At 38.2% G+C, this 20,740-nt stretch overlaps 1 protein-coding gene across 2 annotated transcripts in view; it reads right to left on the reverse strand.

Moving 5' to 3' along the window:
- The window catches only part of POLR3B (RNA polymerase III subunit B), a 72,233-nt gene that overhangs the window by 6,932 nt on the left and 44,561 nt on the right, over positions 1–20,740 (reverse strand). For both annotated transcript variants that reach the window (XM_002196597.7, XM_072923460.1), the window contains exons 20-26: positions 20,444–20,653; positions 18,480–18,638; positions 16,966–17,083; positions 16,373–16,515; positions 6,451–6,554; positions 5,401–5,567; positions 2,995–3,108 (exon numbers count right to left, since the gene is read on the reverse strand). In XM_002196597.7, the coding sequence (XP_002196633.2) occupies positions 2,995–3,108; positions 5,401–5,567; positions 6,451–6,554; positions 16,373–16,515; positions 16,966–17,083; positions 18,480–18,638; positions 20,444–20,653 (1,015 nt within the window). The remainder of the gene's footprint in view (positions 1–2,994; positions 3,109–5,400; positions 5,568–6,450; positions 6,555–16,372; positions 16,516–16,965; positions 17,084–18,479; positions 18,639–20,443; positions 20,654–20,740) is intronic.

Raw genomic sequence — 20,740 nt, forward strand, 5'->3', positions numbered from 1 at the left:
GTTTAAAATGTTAAAACAGTACTTATAAAGCATTTGTGCTTCCCCATTCCCACTATACACATGTACACTGCAGCTGTTGCCCTGGGTGACTAACTTCTTTCTTTATTCTAAATATAACATCAGAAAACAAAGTAGACTCTTTAAAATAAAATTGAGAATATAATGAAAAAGAGATATTTTTAATATTAAGGAAATATGTAAATTCCTAAAATCCTCAAATGCTAAATAAAATGCAGTGATGTTTTAAATAAAAAAATAAGTGATCTTCATTCTATTTAACATTTGCCTTTAGAACAAAAAAGCATAAAACAATTAACTTCAGTGTTTTTAAGCACATTAAGAATTTATTGGCACTAATTCTGAATTTTCTGCAAGAACAGTGGGTTCAGCTGAATGGTCTTACTCCTTGTTTCACTGGCCAGTGGGGGAAATATGTCTGCCTCCATGGTCTCAGCAGATCTCCCTTAAGCCTACTAGCGAAAACAAGTCACTAGTTTGAATGAAGTTGTTAGCTGAAACTCTGATCTCCAAGAAGTGGAACATTACCTAAAAACCCTGCCTGAAGGAGGAGGGCATCCTGTGCTCACAGAGCCCAGAGCACAAAGGGGAGCCCTGAGCACTGCTTGTCCCAGTGCTCTCCTGCAGCACAACAGGACCTGGCACATCTGACATGTCCAAAGACACACAGGTGGCAGCTCTGGCAATGTCCATCAAAACAACTCTGTATGCAGAAAGCTTACACTGCTCTCTTGTAAGAAAAATTAAAAGCAGGTTATCTATTAAAAAGATTCAGCAGGACTGGGTATCTGAGCAAGACCACATATAGAACTGTGTTACACCTTAATTGTCAACTACCCACAGCATTGAAATTAAGGATTGCATTTCATTGCCAGTACCCGTCCAGAGGGCAACATCCTGGTGGGTTTGACCATGTTGACAAAGAGTGCTGCTTTGCAATTCTAAAAAGTCTTGTTTTAATCAGAACAATAGCTAGAATCAGGGATGATCAAGAAGCTCAAGTATTCTGCCTTATTCCAGATGGAAATACAGCTTTGCTCTGTCACTTAGGGTACATTTGATATATAATAAAATGCATTTCAAGACAATGACAGCCAAATTCCACGTTGGAAGCTGTTACAGGATTACTTTTAAAACCAAAAAAGAATGTTAGATGCAATCTACTCTCCAGGAAGTGTAACGGATGATAAAAGAATAGAGAATAGGAAAGCTGGCAATGCTGACTCCCTCAGCAGAGGCAACGTCAATAACAAATGTTTAATTATTTGAGAAGAAAAAAGAAAATTCCTCAAAGACTAGTCAAGAGGCAGCATAAATTGAACATCCACTAGCTTTCCTGAAAGTCAAATAAAGTCAAATAAGGAGCCCTAATTACATAGTATGATGCTACTGACTGAACAAAGAATTTGCAGAAAGTAAGGGAAGGGGAAAATCACACAAACTTCATCTTTACATACAAACATGCATTGACTTGGTATTCAGGTTTTATTTAAATTAAGTATCTCTGAACAGCTGAGAAGTTGGGGAGGCAATACAAAAGCAAATCAAGGGATTTGGGTAAGCCAGGAGTTCCAGTAAATCCTGTGTACTGTTAGCTAAGATAGAGAGTTTTCACTTTCACGTGAAGGACCAATGCAATGCTTAACACGCTGAAGAAGAGAAAATGGGGCAGACAGCCTATTATTTGGGAATATCATTTATGTTCATATAGGCAAGCAGCTGTGCTTGTGCTACGCCTCCTTTTTTCAATGTGGTTGATGAAAAAGTTCAGACAAGGGTTACAAAATCTTTTAATTATTTCTTTCCCAGTTCAACTACTGGCATTTATTTCCATGGAAAGCACAAGTTTGTCCTATAGACAGTGTGAGGCTGGAAAGCAAAAAGGCATAGGAAATAAGCAATGAAAAGCCAAAGAGGAAGACACCTCTGTATCAAGTACAGCAGAGACCTGCTCCACCTTTCTCTAACAGCACATCAATAGGGAGAAGCTGCACTTACTAAGAGCTGCTGTGCAGACAGGTAAAGCAAGAGTGGCAGATCCTCACACAATCAGAGGCATAAAAATAACTGAAGAATTAAAGAATACAAATCATACTTGTTACAGGGAAGAGTAAGGGATAGACATGACTGTGCTTACATCTTACAAACAGTACAAAGATTGCTATGGTCAGAATCAGTACAAGTTTTGACTCGTTAAAAAGAAAAGTGCCACCATGCAGGAGGTGAGGTATAAGGGTCTACATAATAGCCCGGAAACACTGGCAAAAGACATTTGGAATAATCTTTGCTAGAATATTCAATATTAGCTGGAATTTAATTTTCTGACAAGTTTCAGTTAATAATCCTATTGAGACGGAGAGAGGTAAACTAAATGACCCCTTAGAAGCATCCCCAAAGCAAAACCTGTGCCACTAAACTCTTCTTTGTGAGCAAGGAATATCAGAAACTTTGAACATGAGTGCAAGCAGACACATACCTTGGCTTTAAGGAGAAAATGTAAGTAGCACCAGTAAATGCAGGAGGCTTCAATTTCCCCAAAGGGTTTCTTCAAAGTATGTTGAAATAGACCATATTTAAAAATTTCTTCCTTCTACTCATATCTGATTTTGTTAAAGAAAAATACCTATGATATGAGCTAAATACCTAACAAACCTCTTACAATACCTATGATATGAGCAATTTGACAGGAAGGGCCCACAATGTGTACTGCGAATCAGACTGTGTTTTTACCAGCTGCTAGCAGAAGTTTGAGAAGCAAACTCATGTTTTGAACCACATAGAGCACACCTGAACCTTCAGAACAACCTCCTGCCACAGTCTACCATCAGAGTTTTTAGTCTGCAACAATGTAATAACAAGTTCATAGCATTTGGTGCCAAGTATCACAAGGTAAAAACACTTAGTTTTATAGCTATCAGTCAGCTGGGCACACCTCTGCATGTACACAAGAATTTTGCACTTAGCCTGTAATAATACCTGGTGAGCACTGCTCTGGGTCCTCGAGCTCTTGCATGCATTTTATCCAACACCATGTGCTTCAGTTTCTGGTAATACACGGGACCAAAATAGATATATGCTTCCAAAGGCTCCCTGGAAGAGTAAAAAGCAACGCAAAACCGACAACCACAGTTAGCACACATCTACCTTAAGAGAGGCAAGGGTGTCATGTACAGGAGAAATGTGAACCAGTTTGGAATTAATGAATCCTAGAAAAATGTGTTTGGGCTTTCTGGGCAACCAGACTGAAACCTCTTCCAGGAAAATTTGCTGAACACAGGGAAAGTACACTGCCAGCACCACATACTGCTGTCTCTACTGCAGCAAGGAACAAGCTCCTAAACTCTGGTCTTACGTTGTGCAGACATGCTGCTACAGCTGCAGGTACCTGTTTCAGCTGGACCACGGTAAGCCCCTCCTCTGTATCTGTACAGGAGTGCTTCAACAGTGTCATCAGTAGCCAGGAAGGACTGTAAATATCTCAGACTCTGAAGAGTGACTTAGTGTATTTCTGTTTACATTCATTCATAAAGGTAAGCATATATGTAAGCAAATACATTCAGCATAAATGCTCAAAACATCCTTTTTGTAGGAGCACTTTAAGAAATTTGCATTTGCAACAATCACTTAGCATTGGCATACTGTGAGGCTGACAGTGTCCTCATCCACTAATTGTCCCAGCACAGCACCCTGAGGCACAACCCAAGGCCCAGAGGGGTGAAAGCCCTCCTTGAGTGGCTGTGCATTAGCACAGCTGCCCCGGCAGCATTCCCAGCAGCTGCATCCAGGGGACAAAGATTGCTGCCCTGGCTGGCACTGGGGGCTCAGATGAGCTGGGTAAAGGGTTCTTGAGAACTGCATTTAGGCACTTTCATCAGCTTGAGGACATCTGTGAGCAGCACAGAGGGTGCTACTCCATTCTGTGAGCTGGAGTATGGCCGAAGATGTCTATGTTTAAAACACCCCCAACTGAAAGAAGAGTGTAAGCGCCTAAGGATCAGAAAACAACCAGTGAAAAGCACTCAATCGTTTCCCAGCTGCCACCTTCACCCAGCTACCACCTACAGCACCGAGAATGACCAGAGTAAACACTGACAGACTCAGCATGGCCACTAATTTGTTTGAGGGAAAAAAAAAAGGTAAAATGCAAATGTAAAAACAAGCAGGAGACAACAGAATTATACTTCCTTTTCAGAGTCATTACTGACATTATGCAGTGTTATTCCAAAAGTTGACTATTGAAGAAAATAAAACTTCATTAGACATTTGAAATCCACAAACTTTCACATTCTTATGAAATCTGCCTTCAAATTTCATAACAAACAGATTAAGCCTGTGTAATTTGCATGGAAAAAAGTATCAGTAACCTTAAATAACATCTCCAAATGGGGCACTTCAAAGTTGAAGTTTGGGGATGGGGGATTTTTAGAGCTAGATGATTTTATTCTCCCTAGGAAACATGATTAGTCAGATTTTTTAAAAGCTAACATGTTATACCAAGAGGAAGTGTTTCAAGCACCAGGATACTTGATATACAATTTATGAAATATGGAGTGAATAAGGAAAATAAAATTGTATCTCTGAAACAAAAAGAGAAGCAACATATGGAATAAGTTGGTAAAAAAGGCAATTAAAATAAGAAGTATATAAAAAAAACTTGCAAAAAAGACCTAAACTTGCTCCTTGAGAAGAAGGGGACTGGAAGGATAATAAAAATAGCAGGAAGGTAGGATTAAGATACATTTTGGAGGGGCAGGCATGTGAAGCCATATGGCTTTTTCCTGTTCCTAAACTATCTTGCGTTCTTTGAACTCTATGTCTCAGAAGCCAGTCTGATCAACACAGCAGGAAGTTTGCAGATTAGAGTACCATGCCAGACTGAAACATTGTGTAATCGAAAGAAAAAAAAAGGAAAAAGGAAAAAAGAGCACACACAAAATATTCCCAAGAACAGATGCTTGCCTCCAAATCCATATTTACAGTACTATTAAAGTCAACATGAAAATGCTTATCTGATTCCAAGCATATGAAAGACTTTCTGCTGACAGAAATCTGAAATTTCTTCTGTCTCTCAATAAGAAAGCCTTGGTTTTAGTTTTTTTTTTGCCAGGCAGTAAAACTTGAGAAATTTTCATATGTACCCACAAGGGCCATTCCCATTACAGCCACACATACACTAGCAATTTTTAAAATGTGGAACCACAAAATACTTCTAAGAAAAAAAAAATGCACACTACTCTTCAGCCTCTTTTCTCAATCTCACAGAACAGTTTTCAAACAGGACAAAGTTCTCAAGCTCTGAGACATAAAAAGATTTTTCAGATGTGCCTAAACAGGATTCCCCCACTCTCCTGAAACACCTAAATCTAAAGAGCAGATTCTTACCCAGTGATCCCAGATGTTACATAGTCCTTCCCTAGGTAGTTATAACCATGGCGAATAAGATCTTCACACACATCCTTAACTTTACTGCCGCCAAAAGCCGTTCCATAGTGAAATCTGCCATCAAGCACCCCGGCCTTTCCAGCCAGGAGTTCAATCAACTTTCCTACCTGTGAAAGAAAAGCAGATTTAGCAGCCTGGTCATTGGCACAGGCACATTGCTGGATTGCTCACAGCACAAGTTAGTCAGAGAAAGTGTCCCAGATGGCAGCCTGAGCTATTGCATACAACAGGAGGAATGGAAGAAGCTCAAGAACCAGGAATGATTCTGTGTGAGGGGGAAAACTGGACTCGTCGCAGGGTCTGGGAACACGCTTAAGGTACCAAGTCAGGCAGTCCCACTTCTTCCAGTTATCTGAAAAATGGGCAAGATCAGTGTGGCCTTCTGCTGTAGGAAACAGTCATAGAGACTGATTTGCTGCAGTGCAGCAGGGGGAACAGAAGGGAAGATGCTAACAAAGGAAGAAAGATCAGAGGCTTTGTACAGGAAGCACTGAGGTCTCACAAAAAGGCCAGGCAGTGAAGTATTTAGCAGGCAGTGACTCTGCAGCACCACAGGTGCAAGACTTGCCTCAGTTCCAGGGAGGTGTGTATAACTCAAGAAGTTTTATAGGTCTAGATCTATAATTGAAGCTCCTCTCCAACCTTCACCCAAGTCTGCCCCATCCAGATTAGTGGGCACAGGCAATAGGGAAGGAAAAGCAAGAAATTCTCAAACACAAAGGGTGCAAGTGAAGTATTTAGTCACATCCCTCTTAGCTTGACACAGAACAAAACGGGAATGGTGCTCAAACAGCCTGCTCCTTTTACAGTAGGATGTTTCAAAACACTGAAACAGAGGGCTGACTACTCAGATCAGAGCAAATGCTGGCAGGATGACTGGAAAATGTTCTCAGTGAAATCACACTTGAAGCTTTTTTGTCTCTAGTGGCTTATGCCCTTCTCTTTCCCTCTTGGGGGACGGTGCCATGTGAACGGGGCAGCCCCACTCACCGTCATGCGCGATGGGAAGCCATGAGGGTTCATTATGATATCGGGGCAGATCCCTGTATCACAAAATGGCATGTCCTCCTGAGGAACAATCAGTCCGCACACCCCTGCAGAAGAGAAAACATTTCAATTCACAAAACAGCAAACCACCAGCAGGGCTGACGTTCATCACCAGATTTTCTTTAGTGTTTTCCTCCTCCTCTCTTTCTCATGCATCACTTTTTACCCAGACTCATTACCATGACCAGTACTCCCAACCTGCAGACTAGAAGAGAGCCCTTGTGACAGTACTGGCAAAATTAACATATCCTTATATAATGCTCCCAGTGATTTGTGAGTTAGCAAATTAGGGAAGAAAGCTTTGGATCCTATTTTCAGAAGCAACTAGAAGCTCCTGTCCAATCAGACTGAAATATCTCAAGAGAGACCCAGTTTTTAAAGCTGATGCTATAATTTCCTGAAAGAAAATAATTCAGAAATTTGTCCTCTTAAGTTATGCCTTTGGACACACGGAATTACTATTGATATGAAATTTATTAATCATATGTATGTTTGCAAAATACAGTAAATAAAAACACAACAAATGGGACTTTGACAGGGACTGAGAAGAGCTAAGTAGGGGAAAATAAAAAATAACAAAGATTTTTTTTCAGGTAACATCTGTTTCCTGAGCAAAGACTGCTATCAATAAATTACAAAGTGCAATCCACTACACAGACTGCTTTTATTTTGTCAGTCCATTAACACAATCTGTCCCTTTAAAAGTTTTGGAAGTTTCTTTCAGTCTCTGTATAAAACAAAGAAAATCCTCCAAACTCTAAAAATATTGCAGAAAGAATAAACAGAAACATGAAAACTCATTTTAAATATCCATCATGCATCTAAAAATTTTTCTTTCCAACCCTTAAAACTTTCTATAGTGAACTCTGCAGTTCAACATACTGCAGCTATAAATGATCAAGAGATCTAACATTCAGATTCAGGTGCTAAAATGCAGCTGCTTAAGCCCATACTCCTTTGAACCAAAGCTACTGTTTCAGCTGGACAATTTCTTCCAGAAGCCCTTAGAGCTGAAAAAGTCTGCAAGTTATTTGAGATTAGCCTGCTACAACTGTGCCAGAGCATGCTTTGGGAACAGTCCTGGAGTGGAGGGGGCTCCTGGAAGACTGAGGGTACTGGTTACATCCCTAAAAAGGCATCCCCCGACCAGCCAGCTCACAGGGGGATATCGGCGTCTGCTCAGGAGGGAGCTCCTCTTCCACTGTCCAAGCAAGACAGGGATAGGTGTATGGGACAGTAGTTAATAGAATGAGAATGGAAAGTATGGGGGAAGGGAGCAGAAAAAAACCGTCTGGGGCAAGGGTGTGTATGCTGTTGTATTTTGTTTTTAAACCTATTGAAACTAATTTTCATTGTTCTACTGTGATAAATCAATAACATCCTTCCAGCTCTCCCTGCCAAGGAGCAATCATTTGCTGAAAATCAAAAAAAAAAAAAAAAAACACCAACAAAAACCTCAAACCAACCCACTATCTCTTCCTTGCACAGCATTTTTTGTCCTAAAATTTTACACATAAATACTCTGTTATACGTGTATTATTGTGCATACATTCTGCCTTATTTGCATTAACATCTAAGAAAGCATTAGGTTGCATCTGGACTTCACAGCACCTGTAAGCCAAGAATTAAATCTCAGCTAACTTAAAATTACTTTAGGCTCTGAAAACCTTTTATATGCCAAGCTGGTTCCCATAGCAGACAGCCACTGTGTTGTTTGTTTTGTGTGAAAGTGAATGATAAAAGATCCATGAAATCGACACAGAAAGGCAGAACAGCAGAAAGAACTGAGGGCTCTCCATCATAGCGGCTTCTACCCTCCGCTGACTTGTGTAACAATAGAACCTACACACCCAACTGCAGATCTAACACAGCTGTGCATTTCATTAGATGAAGAGCACTAGTGACACAAGTAAATAATTAACTTATTCTGGTCCGCTGACTGTGGTTATGAGACCAGTCATAGCTGACAGATTTTAATACAAGTTAACACAAAGACAGCATAATGAGCTTAGAAGTTAAAAACAAAATATTTAGACAGAATCCAGAAATGTGAAGCTTACTAGGCCATTTATAAAGTTTCTATTTTACAGAGAGGGGAAAAAAAAGGGAAAAAAAGAAAAAAAAAGGGAAAGCTATAAAGCCTCACTTCTAAGCTTCTGTATTTTAAGAAGTTGCTGAGCCTGTAGCAGATCTATAGCATGCCTATGTATTTAGAGGACAGAGAAGCTTCTTCCTACCCTATGTTTTAAGAAAGTTCTTTCAACTGTTAAAACAGCTGAAAGATACCTTTCCTATATACAATGCTACTTCTAAAAGTAAGTAACTGCAATTCAGTCAAAATGTAAACTTGATTTTATTTTGCAATTGCTTGCTTTCAGAAGCTCTTTAGGAGACTAACGCTCGCAGGTCTACACTTTAAGCGCCTGAATTTGCTACTCTTTTTTTTTTTTTTTTTTTTTTTTTTTTTTTTTTTTGCAGCAGAACAGTACCAGGCAAGCCAACAGCTGCAAAAAAAAAATGACCAAGTGAATTAATCCATGTAAGTGGAATTACCACTTGCAACTAGCCAATAAAACAGAAAAGGAGAGGAGGCTGGATATAAAATAGCCTCAAGTTCCACACCCTGTTCAAGTACAAACCACATTTCACAAATGAGCTGCTCAACTACACCCCATACAATATTCATAAATAAGGTACACTCAAACTAGGAGACTATTTTGCTCTGTGGCTCTTACTAGAGGTTTGTTACTGATTTAGACATCACATGAAAATTGATCCCCAGCATTCATAGAGGACACATGGAATAATATGGTTTCATTCACTTCCCTTCCTTTCACAATTTTTATATGCTGCATCTGGAATCAAGTAATACAACTTGAGACTAAATTCTGTATTACAGTGGGCCTGAATGACTCTCACCTATACATTCTGGTGTCTCATCTGGGACCAGAATCATGTACTAACAATCAGAAAAGGCTGCAGACAAAACCAAAACCAAAATGTGTTTTTTAATGTGGATTAACAAGATGGTTATGTGCTTGAGCAAGAAAGCACCTAGCAACTTGCTACATCTAATTTCTTTTCATTAAAAAAAAAAAAAATTAAATTCTAGAAAAAAACCCCTCTGTGTACCTATTTTGTAATGTCACTTTAGAAAGAAAATCAGTGAAAATGCTAAGCAAGTCTTTTACAATATCAAAAAGGGGAAAAAAAGTGGATTAATAAGCACGGCAGCTTAATGCAAGGGTAACAGTTTAAATTAGAATAACCTTAAATCAGACATCCACAGTGGTTTAACATGCAAGTATAAAACAGCCATAGGCAGTGTTTTTCAATGCTATTGTATGGCAGCCAATAAATGACAGCCCCCTGACTATGCACAATGGCCCCCAGCCCCACACACGCTATCAGCATCAATGCTGACAGCATCTCAAACCCATGTACCTCCACAAGGCACTGACAGCATAAAGAGCCCCTCGCCCCTGTACTTTTGTCCGAGTTTCTTTTCCTAATCAGGAGAAACTCAGGTTTCCATTGCTGGCACCTTTCGTGTGGCTGCTTTTGCAGTTTGCTGACAAACACGAGTGCAGCCAGACTCAAAGCGCGGTTCGGCGCAGAGGGGGAAGGGGGGCGGCCGGGAGGGGGCAGGGACAGAACACAACACTATGGGAAAGTTTTTCACCAGGCTACGATAAGGTGCCTTCTATACACACACACATGCCAAATGGGGGGGAAAAAAAATCATCAAATAAGTCAAAACAACCTAATATAGACAACTAATTACTACCAGCAGGAGGGACATTAGAGAGCAAAGGAGACGACGTGAATAGAAGCAGCAGCAATACGAGTTTCTATCAGCAAGATAAAAAGAAGTGCATTACTAAATGTGCTTGTTTACTCATTCTAATGATACGGTGGTAAAAGAGCTAAAACTGACTTGAAAGGCGTCTCTTTCAGCTTTGCCAGATTTGCCAGAATTTGGAAATACTCTTGAGAAATAAGACAACACCACATAATTAAGCGAAGTTGTAGCAGTAACACTGTGCTGTATGTTACGGACAAGTGACAGATTTGCAAAAATTAGTAAGGCTGAACAACGAATGTACAGCTGTTTCAAAACTCTCTAATTACATACTGTGTTGGCTAACTACGCATAAAAGAAGTCTAGAAGAAAAAAGTGCTGCACCACATAAGCTTTGTTCAATATTGAATCATTCACTGATCTATCATATCACTTGCTACATCCCATTTGACATAAGAGGTAAAGAACAGAATTAAAATTAACAGATAAATAATGCATAAGTAAACTTGATTAGTTTTCTTATTAAAAACATCACTCTAAATGAGAGGAGGTGCTAGAAGACAATACAGTTTGTACACTGCTTTCCCATGAGCTGCTGAATGGTCTGATGTGATAAATTTGCATAGTCTGAAGCACACAAAGAGCTGATTAATTGAAACCCTTACAATGCTTCTGGAAGCAGCTATTGTAAAACAATAACCATAGGAACTTTACAAAATACACATGGCTGAATGAGTCAAGAGCTTAATAAAATGTGTGTTCAGGATACACTATTTGGAAACAGAATTAGAGATTTTTATTCTGTGCCATAAAATGCTAAATCACCCTAATTTCACAAGTTCAGTTGAGGATTTACTGAAAAGGTCAGAAGGTTACCTGTTTGCTGCTTGAGATAAAAAATGCTGTAATTTTCTTCTTAAGACAGGGAGCTAAGCAGTGGTTTTGTTAAAAATAAATAGAAAAAACAATATGAGAAGTTTTAATGGCATTCTGACATTTTCTCAAATTCAATTTCTGAAGATAAAAATATGGTAAGAAATCCCTACCTTCTCTGATGCCTAATAACTACTCATCATCTCACATTCCTGCAGATGATTGAGAGCAAATTCTTTTTAATGCCACTTCAACCATTTAATTACTATAAACCCACTGAAGTTCTATTAGAGATAAAGTACTAATTCTGACTTGGGGAGAAATGACACATGGGGAGAAGTAGCCATTTAAAACTAATGTTTTATTTTAAATGTTCTGCTTATCTGTACTGTACAAGTGCCCATTAAAAGGAAAAAGGTAAGTTGATCTCCACTGTGAAGTTAGGAAAGCAGATGGCAGATGCTCAAACTAATAAAAATTTTAAAAAGTAGGCAAGGTCAGACTTTGGTAGATGAGAGGGATTGTCATGTAGTAGTTGATAATGCAGCGAATGGATTTTGTTTTGACACTAAAGAACATGGTTCATTTAGGAAAACAAAGACCATCTTTCATGAATTTAAACTTGTTTCCTTGTTCTTAGAGTTGTTTAAGTGCAGATACTTCAGAAAGGTTTAATCCTTTATCTTAGATCTTCAGCTATTAAAAAGCTTCTGTTTGCCAGTTCAAACAATCTCTTGCTTAAATACAGTTTTTCCACTCCTCAGGAATACTGTTCAGTATTGCTGCTTAGTTCTGTGATCTACAGGACCTTTGTTGGAGGTGTTAATCCTTTTTCACATGAGAGACTGAGAAATGTTCTTTCAGAGAAGTGTTATATTGCTTTTTTTCACATCAAAGGAGCCCAACTTTTTCCTCATTGTGACTTGTAGCAAAGCAAGAGGAAATCTGGAAATATAATAATTTACTTTGTATGGAACTCGGATGAAGCTTCTTTAGCTTAACAATTCTTTTGCCTTCTGTGCTTTGAAAAGTGACTTTGCTTGAAGAATACAAGATTAAAACAACAAAACAATTAACCAAAAGAAGTTTTTTTATCCTTCTGGAAAATATATGATGCAACGTAAGCGAAAACAAAGTTCTGCAGTTCAGGATAAACATATAACTACCAGAGAGGATTTATTTGTGAGACACTAGAAGCTTAATGACTTTACAGACTACAAAGACAGTCCAGCCCCAAAGATCTTACTGCAATATCCAGTTTGAAGATGAATATGAAAATAAAGCAAAATATATGCATTTCAGAATACAACATGGTGGCCTCATTTGTTTGTTTTTTTTCTCCTTCTCCCCACATAATTCCTTCTGAAAAGCCTTGAAGGACAGGCAACCTTTTACAGGCAGCTTGGAAGGAGTGTACTTAAAACAAGGACTCACGTGAAAAAAGGGTGTGGTGGACAGGCCAGAAGTGGTGACCCTTGCCAATACCATGTTGACATGTGAGAGGACACAAACATGGCAGCAAATACAGAGGCAGTGACATAGATCTGTGTTATTACAGAGGTCTACAAAATCTACCTACGTATTTAACGAAAGGCTTTTCTGTAACAAAAGGCTAAAGCTGGTTTGTGAGATTTAATCTGTTGTATCCCAGACACTTTCTAATTCCTTTACTCTGCTTCCTTCTGCTCCAGTTACAAAGCAGAGCTTTGAAATACAAATCAATTTGGAATACAAGACAAAGACCATCAAAAAGTTTGAGATGTGGTTTGTGCTATCTCTTATTTTGCACATATTTAATTATTTAAAACCCACTACTACTATGATTCCATGAAATCAAATCTCATCTTCGTGCATTCCTAGAAAATAAATATACTTCACAAAAAAGACTGACAATGCAGACAGACATATGCTTTTTCTCCTTCTCACTGAACCAAGGTGCTAGTTTAAGATCATTATATATTCAAATGGCCTTTGACAGGCTTAAAGCTAACAGTCACAAATTAAACTTGAAGTCATAATTGCCTATATTCAGACTAAGATGAGAGAATAAATTCAGAGCTAATTAAAAATTCTCTCAATAGAAAAAATTAAACAGTTAGCATTATGATTTTTGTTTCATGAGTGTCTATATTCTTCTGATACAATTGATCCTTCCCCAGTTTGATGTCAGAGGATGATACCAAATGTAATGTTAAAAAGCTATCAAAGGAGGTTTTCCCTTTAGGTTTTCCCTTTCCTTTTAATGCCTTTTCTCCAGTTCTACTATTGTCAATATTGGTCTCTTAATTTAATTGTTAAACTGCAAAACAGCGAACTGCACTGTTTTGTCAGTATACTTTTCTTAGTATCTATCAAATGTACCTTCTCCATATTCCTCCTTTGTTTACTGTAACATCTTTTTCTATAATGCACTACAGGGCAGTGAACTGAGGTTTACTGCCAGGAAGGCTATGAATCCTAGTAAAATGTAATTATTTGGAATATGATCACTCCCCTGATCACAAGGGACTATGAGTACTATGAACACAAGGGACTAAGAGATTGATGTATGGGACAGCTACAGGCACATCCCTGCAAACTCTGGAACACAACTGTTGCAATGTTCCCACTCACATCTCCAAAACCAAGCTGAAAGTAACATTCTAAATAATTGATGGGTTTGGCTTTTTATTATGATTATTATTATAGTCCCAAGCACAGACAGAGGGTGACCAGCCATTGTTAACCTGATGCAATGCCAGGCATAATTTTGGGTACCCTCAAAGTTTCCTACAGCATTTAAGGATACTGTTTTTCATTACCATGGGATTTCCACAGGTAGTTGCTTGCTCTACATTGTGAGATGTCTTATGTGCATTTTATCATATGGAAGGTCCTCAGCAGCCAAAGCCATACTGCAGCCTGCCTGACAGAATTCTGTTTCCTTTTGTCATTCTTCCACTCCACTCATGGTTTTACATTTGTGGAATATTCTTTTTATTTTTTTTGGAAGGATATGAAAAAAGTTCATTTACATTCTGTTCAACTATTCCAATTGGTGCACATTAATAGTCCAAACTAGGGGAGAAAAAACTAACCTACTTATATTTTTTCAGGTAAATCCCCATAAATATTTATCATGATTAATCAAGCAGCTTCTTTAATATAATTTGAAGGCTTTCAAAAAAAATTCTAGTAAGAAAATTGGTCCTGCACAGTACTGCTTGCATTATTATAAAATAACTTGCTGCTAAAATGCTGTATACCACTTATAAGGAGAAGGGTTTAATTACACAAAGCTGAAACTGTATCAATAAATAGTTACTGAGCTAACAGTGCTCCTAAGTTTTTAAGCACTGTACAACTTCATTGTGTATGAGACTGAAAAAGAGAATCTACACAAAATCTTTCTGAAGGAGGATCTTCCCTAAGAAAAGGAAGAATGGGGCAGTTGAACATTCCAATTGCTCAACTCTGAAGCTCTTCCTTCCTTCACTTATCATAAATATCCTATAAGGCTGCAGTGCAAGAACTAGTTTTATAAGGAAGGTCAAGTACGTAATGCTGCTTCTTTACTTTTTTGAAACTTTCAATAGTACTGATTCCTAAATCACCTGGGAATTCAGTGGGAATAGCTTTGTATTTTTAGATTAATAACCATCTTGAAAATACAATCAGGAAAAACATTTCAATGCTTATCAGAAGAATTTCTCTTCCTTAATAACAACAGAAACAATGGAAGTATTTCCTGAGAATACAGAGTTTCAAAAACCAGTTTTGTGGGTATGTGGAAAAACACGGTGGAATTACAGATGATCTTGCAGAGAGTTGGATGTACTGAGAAAGGCTGTGTTGACTATTCTTATAGGTAACACACAGGCTTGAGGCAGTCTCTGGCAACAGCTGTCACTGTGATCAACTACTGCCTTCTGCAACCATTTTACCTCTTCTGATTGACAGGTCTGCTGTGGGCAGATGTCCTGATCCCCTAACCTGGATGCCACAGAAATGTGGATTACAGTGGTTAGCTCTGCATCTCACAACAGGGATGCAGTCTTTCACTTCAGTTACACCTGGCCAGGAGTTATTAGGACAAGATTGAAAGGGATGTATGGGCTGCAATGGAAAGGATTTGGTAATATCAACCTCTTTACCTTTCCATCACACCTGACAAGAGACCAAGCAATGTTCTCAAGCCAAAATAAGACCTAAAAATGTAACAAGATTATAAAACCCAGGTAATAACATAGCACATACATTAACAAATAAAGTCGTGCTTCAAATACTACAAATCTTGATTTTCCAAGTGTACAGAATGCTGAGAACGTGTCAAAACCTGTCCTATACTGACACCAATGGAAACAGGACATGCTGTTAAGTTGGTTACAGTCAGGCTGTTTCCAGTCACTTCTTTCTTGAAACTCTTTCCACACCTTCCAACTCTTTGGGATTCAGAGGAGAGCTGAGACTCATATTTTTTTACATTCAGGTGAAACAGAGTTCACTGCTGTGTTTCAGCAGATATAGAAGTAGGTTCCTGATTTTCATTTTCCTAGTAACATTAAAACTTGAGAACTGCACGGCACCAAGCAGCTTCCTAGTAGGCACTCATTTTCAGGTTTTGGTCTGAAGATCCAGAGTTGCTTCAGATCATGTCCTAGGTGTATTTTTAAAAACATCCCCTTTCTTTCTGCTCTTTGCTGGTGCATTCCTAGTTGTGTTCCTGATTTGCTTCCCTTTTACACCATGGTTCTGAGTTATCTACCAGCAGTCTTGTTTTATGAGCAGAATGTCTGCACAGACCTGAAAACTTCCCATTTAATCTCTCTTCTTTTCTGTCTGTTCAGAACCTCTCCAATCTATTGACAACCCACTGACAAACCTAAATCCAAATTGTGTGTGACTTCAAAAAAAAAAAAAAAAAACAACCAAACAAAACCAAAAAAACCCCAACCAAACACCAAAAACCTGTACTTGTTTAAACTGGGCAACTACTGTATTTTCCAGATTCATAGATCAACCAAGAATTGTTTTTGCTAATACGTTGCTGTTTCAGAAACATCATTGCTAAATTAGGTGAACATAAAAAAGGGATATGGCCTTCTACCACTGTATTCATAAAAGATGTGAACCATTCAATGGAAACATACATTATGTACATATGGTAGGGATATACAACAAGAATTTATTTTTATTAAATGTGTCCTTTACCTTTCTGCCCATGCCGACTGCTAAATTTATCTCCAATTTCTGGACGTCTGGTTTGCCTCAGCAACATTTTGATCAAGAAAGCATCCTCTGCATTTGATGAAATCATTACTTTTTCAATGTAAGAATCAGTGGCACCTTTGTAGCTAGTAAAAGAAGCCAAAACATTGGTTTTACTTCTATGAACCAAACACAAGTTACAGACAACTATGTGTGTCTTAGTAAGCTCCTGATCAAACTGTAATCTTTATGGAACTTTACATAGAGGAAAAAGGATTTTACATTTATATATATATTTACATACAAGTTCCAGAGTACAGCCTGTTTCTGGAAAAGTTTTAAGAGTTGCAATAGAAACTAACAGAGAATTAAGCTGAACTTGTAAAGGATAAGGTATGGGGTTTTTTTCCACATGGGCTCTTCTTGACAGCAAAAGCTTCCTCATAGATTGCCAATTCCTTCATCTTCAATTAAACAATTAACAGCCAAATATAGTTATAACTATAAGAAGAATGGAGTTTTCTAGAGTTGAGAATTTTTTCAGAGAACTTTCCCGCATGTAATTTGCCCAGCTCTGAAGTTATATTGCAACATACGTTACTGGCACATCTTTGTACTGGGGCTGCTGAGGCACGCTGCTTCCTTCCAGAGGTGTCTGGGTCACAGTTGGCATAGATTTGTTCACAAGAACTTGCTTATTTTCTACTTTTTCACCTACAGAGAACAAGAAGAAAAAGCACCATGAAAATTCATCTGTGTTAGAAATACACTCTAAGCTGTAAAAAACAAAAAGATGGAAGACAAACTGGAAGGAACATGCCCAAGAAGTATGGTCTGTTGTTTTTCTAAATATTGAATGTAAACCAAAGCAGAGTAGCTTGCATGCTGGGTGCGCTGTGAGAACAGCTATTCAACATACCCTGGGTCAAAAGTCTGCACAAAAGCATTTGAAGTCATCTGCTCTAAGTATGGAGAAAATTAACAGGGAACACTTTGTCATGATTGAACTGACAAATTTTAGAAATTCACACCTAAATTTGGGACAGCCTATCATTCCACAATAAGCTGTGCAAAACTACTCTGCCCCCTTGTATTTACATATTTCTATTGATATTGGTGTCATATATAGCTTCTGCCTGCTCTATTCCCTTATCCTGCCCTTTGAAACCAGATTGAAAACCAGATCAGGAGGATACCCAATGATACAACTGCACACCAAGTATCTACCTCCCACCTCCTCCACTAAATTACACTGATCTTCAGCCTGTGTCTCTTCTGTCCACATGAACTATCTCAAATAGGTTTTTACCTACATGCTGAGAAAGTCTCAGTCTGGAGTCCAGACCAGTCCTATCTATCCTAATACTTCAGAAGATTCTTGCCTTTTTTTTCTTAATTAACTTTGAAAGCTCCATTGTGATGTGTTAAAGAGCACAACTGACCCAATTGTGTTACTATAATGGAATTAAATTTAGTGCCCTTGAAAACACCTTTTTTACTAGATCTTAGCAGATCTATTAAGCCATTTTCTAACTAAAGGATGACAGTATGGGAGAATTCTTTCTCAAATCCATTACCACTGAAAAGTTATACACCTTTCTTTACATTTCTATTTATTTTTATCTCTCCCCAAACATCTTTCTAAAGTATTAAAACCATAAGGTTTTACTTCCTCAAACAACTGCATTAACTGACATCTTGCAAGGAGATTTTGATGTATGAAGTCAAAATAATGAGTCTATCTTTAGCCTTAAGAAAACAACAGTACATGACAGACAAACAGGGAAAAACTACAGTATTAAGAGCTTGCCAGCTTGGGAACATAAGAATACAAATTCTAATGCTTCAGTAGATTCACATAATTAAGAACTCACTCTTCTACTTAAATATAAAGCTACTTTTTTCTTGTACAAAAGTCCCCCCCAGTGACTGGTAACATGCTGCTTTGAGGAACTAACTTTTTTAAATTTTCCATTACAATACCACTGTCTTCAATACAAAAAACTCCCAAGATGCTAAGTACAACACAAGGTGCACAAGAAATACTGACAGAACATTAATTTCCACTTGGACTATGAACATGCCCCGAGTGACACGCAGTCTGACCTACCTGGAGAGCAGATACCATCAGCATCTAAGATCTCATGGCGCCAGATGGGTTTCCGGGTAGCTGCATCCAGCATCGGCCCCATCACTTTATCAAACGTCTGATTCGTGTAACGCTTCAGCGTACACTTGGCATTCTTGTACACAAGACACCTTCCAAAGCCTAAAATGGAACACAAAACCATCTGCCTAGGAATTCAAAGATCCTGTATAACACATGACCAGGATAAAATCTCAGTTATGGAATATAAAATAGTCTTTATTAGTTTGATTATTCATTGGCTTGAATATGCATAATGTTGTACACGGATACCTGGTGGTGCACAACTTAAACATCAGATCATGTACACTACATTTTTTTAGACACTGGACTACAGTCCAATTCTGAACTGTACCAATCTGCTTCTCTATCTCTGCATCACATAATTTCTCTTGAAATCACTGAATCTCTTGAATAATTTTGGTGGTCTCCAGGAAGATGTAACATGGGACTGTAATAGGGTGAGAAGAACACCTCTTCCTTTCATGAGTTCTAAGAAACCTGAACTTTTACTCATGTTTGTGGCTAGCATAAGCTAGTCTACCAGGAAAGTACTGAGTGTTTAGTATAATCAACCCATTATTCTTCTTTTCCTCACCTGAAATTACAGGTACTGTTATAAAATAAGTGGGTTTCAGATTAGAAGTAGCAACTGTGGAATTTCTCTCCAAGCACAGCAACTAACCATGAAACTAAAAACTTTAATCACATTTAGAATTACAGAGAGCGAACAACAAGGCTTGCCAATAATCCTGCATTATTTTAGTTTATTTGAAAGATGGTTGTGGCCACATACAGTACATCTATATCCTCAGATTATGTCAAGTAATTCCTGACAAGCACCACAGCTCTCCCTGTAAATGTTACCAGTCTACCAGAAAACATTCAGTTTTAAATCATGCCTGTTGTTGTTTTAGAAAAGGAGGCATAAATTAAATGCAGCAGACATTAATGCCAAAGATACATGTCTAGGAATACTATTACTGCTGCCTAGCAACTAGGAGGTAGGGAGTTTGAGGGGGGAAAAAAGTGATGGAAGAATCTGATTTTGGCCACCCGAAACTAAAACCAGCTTGATCACTGCACTATGCCTGCTCTCAAAGGAATTTATGGAGAAAAGGGAGAGAAGAGAGACTAAGTTTTCAGGCAACTCTCCTCCAGCCCTCAGCAGCTTTAACATGAAGTGCTGAAGAAGTGTGGAGAGAGTGAGAGAGGCTAGACCTGCACAAACATGGGTCTCTGTTAGTTAACCTTCCCTTTGGTGCTTATGTACTTTTACTTAAAATACACTGCACCGCAGAGTTGGTACTTTTTTTTAAGGAAGCAGGTCATTAATTTAGCTCTGGATAAACACTAAATTATTTTGCTTTAGACAATACTATTATTTTCTCTCAGAAAGCAGGCAATACTGCTACTGCTCCCTCGGAACACCAAGCTCACAAACTGCCTCGGGTTCTATTCCTTTTCCCAAATACATTCACAAATCTAATTTCATCTATTGCTTTTGTTGCTGTGGAAATAATGAGACCTCTCTGTTAGTCATGAACAAAGGGTGAGGTAAACATCTAAAAAGCAAGCCCAACAGAAGAGATTAACTCATGCCTTATGTTTTTTTGTAAACGAAGTATTTACACTTTTTTAATTTGAGGTCAGAAGTTAGCCATTTTTTCTTATAATAGCCACACTCAGAATTTTATATGCATGTTGGCAACCTCACCACACTATTGTATGCATGGAGTTACAATCTCTAATCATACAGAAAACCAACAAAAGCATTCAAGGCAGTTTGGGAATTCAATTTCTTAACTGAAGATCTCATGCTCATAACTGCAATAAAAGTTATTACCAGATAACACTAGAGAAAACAAGTTTATTAGAATATATATTGGAACACACCGGAGAAGTGGGAAAGAACTGATGGATCTTACCTCTGTCCAAAGAGGCTTTATTTAAGACAAGAGCATCTTCAATATCATAGCCACTGTAGCTCATCACAGCGACTGTGGCATTCTGTCCAGCAGGGAGCTTCTCAAAATCTATCAGTTCTATTGTTTTTGTTTTTACCATTGGCTTTTGTGGATAGGCCAGGAGATACATCAGAGTATCTATCCTGTTTCTTTGATTGTATCCAATAGTACCTGCATGTAAAAGAAAAAAAAAAAAAAAGCAGTGAACATTAGTGAGTTTTACAGTATTATATTTAAATAAATATATAAGTAATTTCT

Source organism: Taeniopygia guttata, chromosome 1A (genome assembly GCF_048771995.1).
Source record: "Taeniopygia guttata chromosome 1A, bTaeGut7.mat, whole genome shotgun sequence".
Lineage (NCBI taxonomy): Eukaryota > Metazoa > Chordata > Aves > Passeriformes > Estrildidae > Taeniopygia > Taeniopygia guttata.